The sequence below is a fragment of the Theobroma cacao genome, chromosome 9, assembly GCF_053813885.1.
Source record: "Theobroma cacao isolate CCN51 chromosome 9, ASM5381388v1, whole genome shotgun sequence".
Taxonomy (NCBI): domain Eukaryota; kingdom Viridiplantae; phylum Streptophyta; class Magnoliopsida; order Malvales; family Malvaceae; genus Theobroma; species Theobroma cacao.
This window is the reverse complement of record NC_142647.1, coordinates 43,519,289-43,533,581: the sequence shown is the minus strand read 5'-3', so window position 1 is coordinate 43,533,581 and position 14,293 is coordinate 43,519,289. Positions and strand designations below refer to the sequence as shown.

At 34.4% G+C, this 14,293-nt stretch overlaps 2 protein-coding genes across 6 annotated transcripts; both read right to left on the bottom strand.

Moving 5' to 3' along the window:
* Positions 1-93: 93 nt before the first annotated feature.
* On the bottom strand, positions 94-1,124 carry LOC148761002 (hydroxyisourate hydrolase-like). The gene is made up of 3 exons (XM_088809726.1): positions 861-1,124; positions 471-586; positions 94-268 (listed from the first exon to the last, which is right to left on the bottom strand). The coding sequence occupies exons 1-3, from the start codon at positions 1,122-1,124 to the stop codon at positions 94-96; spliced, it is 555 nt and encodes a 184-aa protein (XP_088665852.1).
* On the bottom strand, positions 508-6,601 carry LOC148761001 (beta-glucosidase 11-like). Of its 5 annotated transcripts, none has more exons than XM_088809967.1 (10): positions 6,407-6,470; positions 6,223-6,286; positions 5,341-5,393; positions 4,135-4,210; positions 3,965-4,036; positions 3,714-3,801; positions 3,367-3,622; positions 2,997-3,112; positions 861-2,826; positions 508-586 (listed from the first exon to the last, which is right to left on the bottom strand). In XM_088809967.1, the coding sequence occupies exons 3-9, from the start codon at positions 5,386-5,388 to the stop codon at positions 2,520-2,522; spliced, it is 963 nt and encodes a 320-aa protein (XP_088666093.1). In that variant the 5' UTR covers positions 5,389-5,393; positions 6,223-6,286; positions 6,407-6,470; the 3' UTR covers positions 508-586; positions 861-2,519. The 5 variants fall into 5 exon arrangements, with proteins under 5 accessions (XP_088666093.1, XP_088666095.1, XP_088666092.1 ...); XM_088809969.1 differs by lacking the exons at positions 6,223-6,286; positions 6,407-6,470 and having other exon boundaries at positions 861-2,176; positions 2,260-2,288; positions 2,606-2,826; XM_088809966.1 differs by lacking the exon at positions 5,341-5,393 and having other exon boundaries at positions 6,407-6,601.
* Positions 6,602-14,293: the final 7,692 nt, after the last annotated feature.

Here is a 14,293-nt window from a genome sequence, read left to right as displayed (position 1 = left end):
GTTTGTGAAGAATAAACATCTTGGTTTTGCAATGTGAGGTGACATACGTATTAATTCCAGTGCCATATCTGCCATAATGTCTCTGTGTTCCATCTATAAGCAGCTAGGGTGGTCCTTCACATACATTGTGCGGTAAAAGTTTAGCCCAATGAAGTCAAATGAACCTTTTACCCTCTTGGACTGACGATTGGTGAAGGCTGGAAGCCTTGAACCAGCATTCTTCTTTATTGAGCTAGGATAGTCTCCGTATACCAGGGGATCCATGAACCTACAATATAGAAAAAGTTTAGTTAATTACTCCCCTGAGAACTCCAAATATAAAATCTATATGCATGCTATAATAGTTGTGAAAAGAGAATCTCCAAAAGTCATAAAAAGTTTAATTTCACTGATCATATAAAGTTTTATGCTCAAAATTGATTCAAGATAAATAATAATTATTGCACTTTATTTATAGAGCTCCAGCTTACCAACCAAGATACATATCATTGGCTCTCTGAACTGCAATTTTGTCTTCTGTGGTGTTTGTTAAGGGTAAAAACCAATTGTTGAGGAGGTTGATCCCTATGAATCCCTGCTGCTTGTCCTGCATTAGTATATATCTAAAATGATCAGCATTGCACTTGATATGTCACTGGCCACAAAATTACTTACACCAACATTGAATTCAAAATCTTGAATGGGATCCATAGTAAATAGACATTGGATTTCAAACAGATTTTGGAGAATTTGAAGCAGCCTGTTTCTAAGGAGGAGCTGGATTCTTGTTATCAAGCTCCTTGCAGTGAGATCAGTGCATAATATTATTAGATGATTTACAGGCAAATTGATCAGTGACTTTCATACAGCTCCAGTGATACCTGGTACTTTTTCTTGTATAGTCTTGCCACTGCTGCATGTGCCAATAAGATATTGTGAACTGCCATATATGGTTCAGTTGATGAGTTGCCTTTCGAACAATTAAATGGAAGAGAGCATCGCCGTGGTGGCAGAACCCCAAGATCATAGCTTCCTAATACAAACACATTGGCCTCATTTAAAGTAGTCCAATGCAAAACCCTATCACCAAACTCTCTGAAGCACACATCTGCATATGCTGTAAAGTCTCTCCTGCATAAATGCATTACCAAACTATCCCATTTCAAACAAGACCCATTTATGTAAATGATGCATCAATTAAAACTTATAATTGGAAACTTTACACAATTTTTCGATTGATCCATCCTCCATACTCATCTTCAAGTGCCTGTGGGAGATCGGTGTGATGTAATGTAACATGTGGTTGGCCAAGACATCAAGAATATCAACAGAAGACAGACAATTTCTTGTTTAACAATAAACATTGCAAAAGTACTTTGTCCATGCAGTCAAGGAAGGCTACTACCAATATTCAACTATATTGGTATTAGCCTCATTTAGGACAAAACACCGGCTCTAACCATTTCTGATTAGTTCATCAATGATATTGTTATAATATTGCAAGCCCTTCGGATTAGTAGGTCCTCTTCCATCTGAAGGAGAAAACCGAAAATTCAGCATTTCAGTTGTAAAAAAGAACCATAAATTTCCGTCTTCATGTTGTTAAAATGAGCACAGGTGACAGTTTCCTGCTTGGGATGAGCCTTGACCATAAAATGGAAAATCTGTAGGCTTCCAAGCCTATATCTACCATGAGTTGAACATCTTCCTGAAAGAGACTTGTAAACCAGCATTCATCAATTTTATTTCTAGTGAATGATGTGTTAAGATCAATTGGGAAAGATTCAATGTATAAGGAACTTTATTTGACATGGTGGATCATTATCTTAGTATGTATCCGATAAAAAAAGAAAAACTCAACACAATAGACAGTGCAGGAAAAAGTTTTTGACTTAGTATATATATCCCCTTCACTTACCAAACGAGAATCAGAACCACCTAAATAGTTACAATTTTATCAGAATGCCATGAGTTGTGATTTCAACATGTGATCAAAGTACAACATTAATCAAAGATTAAATAAACTCTTTCTCTGTGGGATCGTCTTCTACAAATGAGGAATTTCGCATGACTTTTTTCAGTAAGAGAGAGAGAGAGAGAGAGAGAGACCATTTTCATGGATGTAAATAGGAGGGTTTCCATAAGCTTCCTTGAAATACTCTAGTAACCTTTTGAGGCCCCAAGGTATGATAGGAAACTGAGTCAAACAAGCTGATTAGTGATACATAAAACAAACCCCATAAACTAAGACAATTAAGAACTTGGCGTTTGAACTCCTACCTCAAATTTTGATGAATTGTATTGGAAAGCTACAAGCACCAGAAAGTAAGTACACGAGTGAAAAGTGGTTATGTAATGAAGTGCGATGGTCTTGATTGGTCAAGCTACATGTATGTAAAGCAAATAAAAACAGTGAAAAGATTAAAAGGAAACATGTTGCATAAGGCTGCCGCATATAGAAACATGACAACAGAAAGCATAGAATGACCAAAGTTGATTCTGTGACTCACACAGTAAGCGAAGTAGAACCAATTCATATTTTAAAGGGAGTAACAGCACGTTAGACAAGTCTGCATGCTTGTTAAGACACACAAACGCCTTGGTTTCAATAAGCAAGATGACTTACGCATTAGTTCTATTGCCATATCTGCCACAACATCTCTTTGTTCCATCTCTAAGCTGCTAGGCTGGTCCTTAACATACATTGTGAGGTAATAGTTTAGTCCAATGAAGTCAAATGAACCTTTGACCTGATTTGATTCAATATTGGTGAAGGCTGGCATCCTTGAACCAGCAGTCTTCTTCATCAAGCTAGGGTAGTCTCCATATACTAAGGGATGCATAAACCTGAAATATAGAAAAAACTAAGATTTAGTTAATTACTACACTGAAAACTACCAAAATAAAATATGCCAGGTCTCACATAAGATAGTTGATTGTGCAATCAATGGGAAATTTTCAAAATAATTCAAGGCACATAATTGTGATGGAACTTCATATATAGAGCTGCATCTTACCAACCAACATAGAAATCATTGGCTCTTTGAGCTGCAATTATGTCTTCTGTTGTGTTTGTTAAAGGAACAAACCAATAGTTGAAGAGGTTCAGCCCTATAAGTCCATGTTGTTTGTCCTGCATTAGTTTTTCTTTGAAATGGTCAACATTAAACTTGATATCTCATTGGCCCAAAATTTCTTTATACTCACACTCAGTTAGTAGACGTTGGATTTCAAGCAGAATTATGACAGTTTATAAGCAGCCTATATGCCTATGAAGGAGACGGATTCTTGTTTTTTGAGCTCGTTGCTGTTGAGATTGGTGCATAAGTTCAATTATATATATTTATTAATTGACCAAAGAGTTAAATACATACAGCTCAGTGGTACCTGGTACTTTTTCTTGTATAACTTTGCCACTGCCGCATGTGCTAATAAGATATTATGAGCTGCCATATATGGTTCAGTTGATGAGTTACCTTTTGAACAATTCAAGGGAAAAGTGGCAGAGCATCGGCGAGGTGGCTGAAATCCAAGGTCATACCCTCCTAATACAAACACGTTGGCCTCATTTAGAGTAGTCCAATGTAAAACCCTATCACCAAACTCTCTGAAGCATACGTCTGCATATGATGTAAAGTCTCTCCTGTATAAACACATGAAAACATTTCCTATTTAAAGCAAGATGCATTTATGGAGAAAATTCATCAGTTACAACTTAAGGATGGAAACTTTACACAATTTTCTGATTAATCCATCCTCCATACTCATCTTCAAGTGCCAGTGGGAGATCAGCATGATGTAAAGTAACATGTGGTTGTATTCCTGGTTGACCATGATATCAAGACATATCAACAGAAGGAAGGCAGTTGTTTGTTTAACAATAATCATGCTAAAAGTAGTTTGTCCATCCAAATGAGGAAGACTACTCCCATAATACAAATATATTAGTATTAGCCTCATTTATGATGTAAACATAGGCTCTAACCATTTCTGATTAGTTCATCAATGAGATTGTTGTAATATTGCAAGCCCTTCATATTGACAGGTCCTCTTCCATCTGAAGGAAAAGTGAAACATTAGCATTTCAATTGCGAAAAACAACGGGAAATTGCATTCTTCATGTTGTTTAAAATGAGCACAGAAGACATGTCCTACTTGGGATGAGCCTTGACCATGAAATCGAAAATCTGTAGGCATCCAAGCCTATATCTACCATGAGTTGAACATCTTCCTGCAAGCAACTCATAAACCCATCATTCATCATTTTCTTGTGAACGATGCTTTATGATTAGTTATACTTGATTCCACATATAAGGAACTTTACTTAATATGGTAGATACTTTGATTTAGTATATATATCTGGTAAAAAAACAAATGAAATGCAATAAACAGTACATGGAAAATGTTTTTGGCGCAGAAATTATTTTAAAATGCTTGAGGATGAAGAAAGATAAAAATTGAGAGAGATGACTTATAATTTGCATCAGAAAGTGTAGTGGAAGGTGTCATATTTTCCTAAAAAAGAGAGAGTTTGGTGTTTCGCTGACATTAACAAATCAAGAACTGTTCTGTTATCTTCTGGGGAATTAATATAGGTAATTTTTTTAACTTAATAGGTCTGTGTATTAAATGGTAATAAGATTTCCAACTATTCCTTTCCTTTTTGGTTGGACTTGGAAGTTCTCGATTGATTGTTTGCATGATGATATGCATTCTGAGTTTTGTAGATGCTTAGAGAAACAAGGATTAATTATCTTTTGAAAAGATGCAGTTTCTCAAAGATACATAGTTGAGATAAGGTTTTGGCAATGTATGCAAAATTGCCAGAGCTTGGATTTGTCAATTAACTGTATGAAGAGAGAAATATTTGATGCTTTGGCATCACACAGGACTGCTTACATGCACCACGCACAATAACATACAGGAGCAAAACAGTAAGTTGCATTATGATTACAAAAAGATGAGATTCTATCAGACCATCATGCTTGATGTTTAAACCATGGCCTCATGTGTGAATAAATTATTTGTCAAAAGAAAAAATTTGCATGAAAATTGTACTCAAATGTTACTAAGCAAGTTAATTTGTCAACAGTCAGCTTGGTCGTTTACTGCTATATATTGGAGTCCTGCTATATGTTTACTGCTACCTCTAAATTGGTGTCCGTTCTGTTTCCTCTATTGAAGTTGCTGTTCCTGGATAGGGAAACTAACTTTGTATTTCATTCTAGTAACTTAACAAATTCCATGACTAACTCAAAAGGAGGAAGAAAAGAAAGAGGAAGGTTTGCAGTGTGATAACAGGAGGATTGAATAACCTTAAATCAGAGGCTTATAATATAGGGAAAGAAGAACCATGTGCACCTTGTACTTGTGATACCCATCATATGCTACGTCCGCACTGGCACCCATAATACCTAAGGCAATTAATCAGCTATATCAAATGTCATATGAGCACATACATATCTCAAATTATCACTCTGCTAAACTGGTGATTGTTACAAGGATCCGTTTTTCTGTCCTTAGGAGGCCTCAATGCAGATGAGCTTGAACCTCAATAACCGTTTGAAGTTTTAAAATGCCAGTAGAATGATGACCTGGCTCCATGATAAGAAGCAAATAATCTCTTGCAAAGGTCATGAAGCAAATAGTGAAGAATCCGTCCCCCTCTCTCTCCTACTCTCAACCCATAAAGGCTTGTAGCCTTGATCATGGAGTACCCATACAAAAATATAGTCAAGCAATTCTCTATTGCAATTTCCACTAATTTTATGGAGCATAAAAGGATTTCCAAGATATTCTAACACCTAACTGGTTAAAAAAAGGTTCCCAGGGGAAAAAGAAAGGAGGAATGTTGCCAGGGGTGGCCAATTTTTATTAGGGGTCAAAAGAGATAGAGTAAGAAGAATAATGGTTAAAAATATATTTTTTAAGAAAAAGACAAAAAATATATATAATATATAAAGGTTTAAAAAACTTTGGGAAGCCACAGCCCCATCAATATACAAGGCTCCGCCCCTGAATGTTGCCCTGCATATAAGAAGGTTGCTTGTGCTAGGTCTATGAGCACCAAATATGAACTGTTTCTCTGGTGTAACACGTTTTAAGTCCCATGCATAGGCCCATTTGATGTACCAAGATTTGCCTAAAAACGGCCACCTAAACTAGTACCACAAAGAAAAAACAAAAACTAATCTTGCAAGAAAAAAAGAAAAAGCTATGTGATGGATTAGAGAAAATTCATACCAGCAGGAGTAAAAGTATCCTATATACTGGGTGTCCCACCATCTTCAGTAGCTGCACCTTCATACTTTTCATTCGTCATATCCAAGCACACAATTCAACAGCATCAGCACTACTATAATCTTTCCATATTACAACATCCAAACTAATTAATGCAGAACAGAATTTAAGTAAAGACTACACAGACCTGAAAAGCTGAAGTCGATGCACCAAAAACAAAGCCTGGTGGGAAGTCATTTCTGCTATATAAGTCGGCAGCAAAAAGTACTAAATTTAACTGAAAAATAAACAACAATATTAAACCCAAAGCTAAGTTTGCAGCTTCCATATTGTTATTAACTCAAAAGTGAAACAGAGCAACTTGTATGTATGTTTTTTCCACTAGTTGGTTGGTTTTGTAAAGGAATGGTAATTAGCTCTTTCGTTATACGTTGTAAAGGGGGTTCTTGTGATAGGGAGAGGAAGCGTTGCAAACAAGTAAAATGATGTGCCTGAGGCGGCAGAGAGGAAGATTGAAACAGTTCCTGAAGTACTAAGTGCTGTGGCAGGTGGAAGACAATAAGAAGAGACTTAAAGAGACTTAGAGAGTACAAGATAATTAGAGAGAGAATTTAGAGAGAGAAGCTCTCAAGTTGAGAATGTGTTAGCTTGGAGGGGGAGAGAAGAGTCCTCCCAAATGAATTATGAGGCTCTATATATAGTGCTAAAAGTGACGGTTACATAAGAATAGGCTTTAATGCGCCTAATGAATGACATTATTATGAAGAATATTAATGTAAGTAACCGTTACTGTAATTGGATGTAGTAAGACTTGTTTTCAAGTAAAGGTAATAGAAAATAGGTGTACAAGAATAGGTATAAGAGAATAAGCTGTACGAGAATAGGTATAAGAGAATAAGCTGTACATGAATAAGCATACGAGAACAAGGTAAGAGGGTGAAACACTTGTACTTCAAGAAAAGGTTAAGAGGAAGACCTCTTAACTACCTCCATATTTGAGCTACTAAGCCAAACTCTCTGGAATATCCCAAGATGAAAGTAACCCATGAACCCTACCATTTATTCCGAGTTGCTTTCACTGTCATCCAAGTGAAATGGTTATTCTATTCGAAGTAGTTGTTCTACTTGCATTAATTGTTCCATATGGAGTAGTGTTCTACTTGTTTTATTTATTCTGTGTGAAGTAGTACTTCACTTGTTCTGGTTGTTCTCTATACAACATTATATTGTAACGTAATTCTTTAGAGTAACAGTATTAACCAAAATCTAGTATCTACATTTTGCCCCCTGCATAAAAATTTATTGTTAAAAATAATTCTTATGTATTAATTTAAAGTAAAATTTTTTTGTACTATAACGTATTATACTGTATCATTTTGAGCAGTAATGCTTTGGACAGTATTGTTTTAGACAGTAACACCTTAGCTAGTAATACTTTAGGTAGTAACATGTTACTATCTTATGTAAGGTGTAATACTATTTTTTTTTTTTGTAATGTCAATATCTTTTTGTAATATTTGATTGATTATACAATAATATTAAATGTCTTTCGTAATATTTGATTGCATTTTTTTTAATTTCAATATCTTTTGTAATATTTTATTGATTATGCAATAATATTTAATATCTTTTTCATAAAAAACCTTAATTCCATTTGTAATATTTTATTGATTATGCAATAATATTTAATATCTTTTTCATAAAAATCTTGATTCTACATGGCTTATAAATATCAAGTTACTATGAACAATTTTCTTCATTCATATTCAAAGTAAAGCAAAACAAATTTTAGAGTAACGTCGATTCTTTTGCGAATCTTTTCAAGTAAGTAAATTTTTCTTCTTCTTGTAATTTTTTTTTAATTTTGTTTTCAATCAGTTGAATTTTTTCTAGTTGAATTTCTCTTACTTGTTGCCCCCTGCATGAAAATTTTTTTTTTATATGAAACAAGAAATTTTTTTCATGCATGAGCTGAAATTTTTTTTTATTGAAAGAATTATAGATATATATTCAAGTACATAAATAATTTTTTTTTAAATGTCAATAATAATAGTTATTATATATATATATATATATATATATTTTTTTTTTTTTCTATGGAGAGTAATGCATGAATTTCATTCTTCTTTGACTTTGTCTTTAGTGCCTTTGATATTTTAAGCTTATTTTATCTTTGTATTCTTCTTGAAAACTATTTTGTCTTTAGCTTTTTAATTGCTCATAACACAAGCCACGGTTTTTCTTTATATATATATATTAAATTAAAGTTTGATTTGTAGCTCACAGCACAAGAAAAAATGTAAAAGAGAACTTTGAAGATTTTATTTTATTTTATTTTGATATGTAGTCTTAGAAAAGTGAATAAAAAGAGTAAATAAGGTTAAAGTTAAAAGAATAAATAAAAATCGATTAACTTGTCAAAACTTTTTTTCTTTTTTCTTTTTTCTTTTTTGTCTTTGATTTGTTGGCAGCAAAAAACTGCAAGTTGTGGTTTTTTTTTTTATATAAAGAAGAGGGCTTTGTACGTTGGAGTAATTTATCGGCACCAAAGACTGAAAGTTGCAGGTTTTATATATATATATGTAAAGAAGGGCTTTTTTAACATTGAAAGGCACAAAGCTACAGTATCTTTTTTTTTTATAATATTGTTTTTGAAACATGCTACACTTCACCTTTTTATTTTAGAAAGTTTTTGCTTTGTAGCTCGCAGTATGTGCCGTGAGCTTTTTCAATTGGAGCTCGCGGTTCATGCCGCGAGCTTTTTTAAGTAGAGCTCCCGGTATGTGCTGCGAACTCTTTTAAGTAGAGCTCGCGGCATAAACCGCGAGCTCTTTTAAGTGAGGTTTTTTTTTTTAATTTAATATTATTTTTATATTTTATCTTGAATGTTTTTGTTTGTTTTTGATCGTACAGCTTTTAATCATAAGCTTCTTGATTTAATATTTTTTTAAGTATAATTTATTATTTTATTTTTTATGAATAATGTTTAATAAAAAATATTACAACAAAGAAAACAAGAACAAGCTAAAGTGAAGGAAGCCTCATGTCAGCTTTTGATAGAGAAAAACACTAGAATAATGAAACAACTAATAAATAAGCACATAAAAGCTAGTTTGTCTTAAAGCTGCATGCTCTTTCTTGTTTTTTTTTTTTTTAATATAATTTGACTTTAACTTTGACTTTTGTAGTGTCTTTTATTTTAATGCTTTGTAGTGTTTGAGAGCTCCTTTGTACTTGAGAGCTAGCGCAAGTCGTGAGCTCTTTTAAGGCCGCGAGCTTTCAAGTTTGTAATTATTATATATATTTTAAATATTATGTATATATATATATATATATTTAGTTTTATTTATTTGTTGTTATTATTATTATTATTATTATTTAAAGCTGTAAAATTTTTTTTTTAAGTTTTACTTATTTATTACATATATTTATTTATATTGCATATAAAAATAATAATAATATAAAAATCTATAATTTTGATAAGTTTTATTGTTTTACTTTATGGTTGTGATTTTTTTTATGCATAATAAATAAGTAAAAATAAAAAAATTATTACATATGTATACTTATCTCTTTTTCATGATCATGTTTGTAGGCAGCTTTTTCCATCATCCTCTATGCCTAGGACGCGTGTCCCTCCGAAGATCAATTATGGTGAGCCTGGAAGAGTTGCAACAAGGAAGAAAACCACTGCACATAAAAGGAAGAATAGTGATTCCAAATTAGTTGCTCTCAAGAAAATTAAAGTAGGAAAGAGTGGTGAAGTTCCTCCTGTTCCTGAAAATTGGAAAGATGAAATTATTAGAGAAAGAGGAGAAGATCGTTTTTGGGAAGAAGTTCGTGCTAGACAGGTTGACGAACATCCCTCTGAGTCTGTTGGATATGATTGGAATCGTTTATGCTCAGAAGCACCTCCTCATAGAAGAAGTGGTATTCCATGACCATCTATTCTGAAATTCAGGTTTGAACGCGGTGAGTTTCCCTTTTCTGTTACTAAGTTAGGCTCCAATTCTCAATTTGTTCATGGTTGGGATGAATGGGTAACTAAGGTGTTGAAGAATCCTTCTTATGTTAAACTTCTCTCTTCTGCTGGGATACTTGATGCTATACGTATCACTTCCAAGCTCAATATTCGTAGAGGAAAAAGGATAGATGTGTGGCGTGCTATTCTTGCGAGGTGGAGCACGTTTTCTCATACTATGATTACTGCATGGGGAGAATTAACCTTCACTCTGGAAGATGTACGTGTTCTCTTGGAACTTCCTTGTATAGGAAAGGATGATTTTCACTCTATTAAGCTTTCTGAAGAAGAGGTATGTACTCGAGATTTTTTCTTTGATCTACTTAAGAGTTTGAGTAAAATTTCGAAGGTTGCACGATTTTCCAATTGGATAGGGGTTTTTTATAAAAAGTTTAATGCTAAAGGAATTGAGATTGATTCTCCTGAGTACTCAGACCATAAGTATGAGCTAGTAGCTTTAATAATTTTTTGGTTGGCATGACACGTACTCCCAGGGTGTCCAGATGATGGTATCTCCTCAGCAGTTATTCCTTTAGCAATAAAAATTGTTAAGGGAATACGCTTTCCTCTTACTCCACAGTATTTAGGATCCCTATATAAGAGATTAGACTTATACCAACTCAAAACTATTGAGTCAGCTAGGCGTTACAAGGTTTTGACTTATGTGGATGTTTCCTTCATTCAGATGTGCTTATGGGAAAGGTTTGGTACTTGTGCTCCCATGCCTAATGCATATCCTTTTGCATCTTTTTCTATGAATAACCGTTTATCCAGAAACAACTATAGAGCTTGGGCATGGCATGATCGACTACAAAGGGGTAATGTTTTTGAAGTGATGGATGTTACAAAAAAATTCAATCCCAGACCTTATGTGCAGCCTATAAATGGATTGGTGATCCTGCAATTTATTATGACCTTCATCCTCTACAGTCTGGAAGAATGAGCTCACGAGGTATTAACTTTTGTATATGGGTTCATAGTTCCCATTTGCCTTCTATGATTGAGAGTTTTAGTTCTGGTGGAGATAGAAACTTTCGTTCTGTTGAAGTGTATTCTCCTTATAGAGTGGTACGTCAATTTGGATTTGACCAACCAGCTCCACCTGACTCCTCTTCGCCTATCAGCTTTTCTTCTTGCATTTCTTCATTTCTCATGACAGGACTTTCACTCCGTTCAGATAAACTGAAAAGTTGTACTGTCCCAGCTTTTGATAAAGTTGGTATCCACACTTCTGGATGGTTTGCTTATTGGATGGAGTGTGTTGAAGAATGGAGATATTTTATTGTTCCTTTGACTAATCCCAGAGCTTGTCTCTACACTCCTTTTATAAGTAACTCCGATGTATCCTTACGCTTGATTTCTCTCAAAAAAAAAAAAAGAAATGTAAATGAAGAAGAAGATGATGCTCCTCGCGCTCTTACTCATCAAACAGAACATGTGCATCGAAAAGTAAGTTCATCTTTTACTTCTTCTTTTACTTTTTTTTTTTTAAATTCATTCCCTCATCGTACTTTTTTTTTTTGTAAAGAGAAACAACTGTGAGAGTAGAACTTAACTCGATTGAAGAGGAAGAAACTTTTGAAGCTGAGATTGAGGAAGAATCATGTGACTCTGAATGTAGTGATGAATTTGATGATAAGTCTATTGATGTTGATGAAGCTGAAAGTGAAGGTGAGCTAGCCCCTTTTGATGATGTCCTTGATTTGGATGTTCTATTTCCAAATCATGTTCAGAGCTTTATTCCCCAGGTTATTCAAGATGAGGCTATTCTTAATACCGAGGTTGTTCATAACACTGAGGTTATTTCTGCTGTTGAGATTGTACCTGATGTTAGAGTTGATGCTGGATTTATTCTTGATGTTGTCATCAATAATGTCGGAGCAACTTCCAATATTGAGGTTGTTCATGATGTTGGAGTTGTTACTAATGATGCTAGAGCTACTTCGATTAATTCTCGTGCTTCTTCCTCCCCAGTGCCAGAACACAGAGATGCAAGTAATGCTTCTGGCACTCAAGTAGCACATTCAAAACAAAGTGGTAAGAAAGTTGACTTCCATGGCTTTCAAGTTTCATTGGAGTATGTGGCATACTTGGAGCATGTTTTCAATATAGAGAGAGAGTTTTGGAGTACTTCCTTTGTAAAGAACGTAGACGTCATTTGCTTAATGATGGAAGTGTTGGGTAGAGCTTTAGCCATTTCCCATGCTCCACTAATAAGTACTTCACCAGAGGAATTGCAACAGATGTTACAGGATTTCGATGATGCTTGTAACTTTGGATTCAAGCTTGAGTGCCTCAGTGATTGTAGATCTAAATCCAAGATTTTTCTCAACAAGTCTTCCTTGGAGAATGAGTTAGAAGACATTGCAGCGAAGATAGCTTCACTGAAAAAAACGTGAAGTTGAAGTACAAGAACAATTAGCTGTATTTGCCAATAATAACTCTTCTCTATGGAGTATGTAATTGACTAGTCTTTTGCTTTTCTTTTACTCTTTTTGAAAGCTCATTTGAGCTAATACTCCGCTATTGATATATCATATTTCTTTTTCTTTTGCAATAATAATAATGCTATATGCTTGTTGCGTATGTGTTTACATTTCATATTATTGTATGTGGCCAAAAAGGAACTCTCAACTTTACATCAAGGAGATTAACTCTAACTTGATATGAATGAGGTTAATTCAACCCTTAAAATAAGTAAGCGTAAGAGCTGCGGTCAATTTGTGAGCAATAAGCAAGGGCCAAGAAATGAGCGATAAAGCTAGCGGCCAATAGCATAACATTATTACAGACAAATTATGAGCGATAAAGCTAGCGGCTGGAATGTGAATAATAAATTATGGTCAAAGAATAAGCGATAAAGCTTGCGACCAAAAGTAGAATATCATTGCAGCCAAAATATGAGCGGTAAAGCTTGCGGTTGAAGTAAGAATGATGAACTATGGTCAAAGAATAAGCAATAAAGCTTGCGACCAATAGTATAATATAATTACAGCCAAAATATAAGCGATAAAGCTAGCAGTTGAATATGATTTTTTTTTTTTAATGTCAAATTGCAATTCATAAAGCGATGAAGAGTTAAAGTCATAGAAATATCATACATGAGCAGGAAGCGGGTTGTTCTGGACCTTGTTGTTCTCAATCAACAACTCTTCTGCTTGCATTTTCTTATGGAATATTTCCTTTTAAAAAGGATCTCTTCTTTCTCTACCTTTCCCTTAAATTGCATTCACTGTTGGAGTATTCTTTCTATCGAAGCAAGTAGCTCTCTTTTGTTTGAGAACCGTATTATTGGTTCTTCTTGCCATTTCCATTAACGTAGTAAAAGTTGGAAGAGGTAAATTCTGCTAGTGTAGCCTACACTCGTTAAACATTTTTTTATTTTTGAATGCAAACCGTCACCAACTCCTTCTCATCATAAGACTCTTGTATATCCAACACCCTTTCTCTAAAGTGTTAGATGTATTCCATGAGGTCTTCTTTGGACTTTTGATATTCTGTTCCCAAATCAAGGAGATTAACCTTCTCTTGAGTAGAGAAGAAGAACTCCTCCCTGAACATCCACATCGATTGTAGTTTCTCCATTTCCTTCATTCCCCTTAGTGTTTGTAACTAGAGGAATGACTTTGTCAGGTGCACTCTCATTAAAGTATACAAATTGAGCTTGAAAAATGATGGAAGTGAAGGATGCAAGTTGAGATATGGTCTCCAACATCCGCCTATTGTTGTCTTCTAACATTTGCATTCTTTCTTCAGAAGCCTCAATCATTTTCATCAACTTTTGGATGTAGGTTGGAATAGATGTATCTTGGTTACTAAAGGAACTGTCTATTACTTCCAATAACGCAAAGTTTTTTCTAGTAAGCTTTTACTTAATGCAATCACTCATCCCCAGTGGAGTCGCCAAAATGTAAAGGGGGTTCTTGTGATAGGGAGAGGAAGCGTTGCAAACAAGTAAAATGATGTGTCAGAGGCGGCAGAGAGGAAGATTGAAGCAGTTCCTGAAGTACTAAGTGTTGTGGCAGGTGGAAGACAATAAGAAGAGACTTAAAG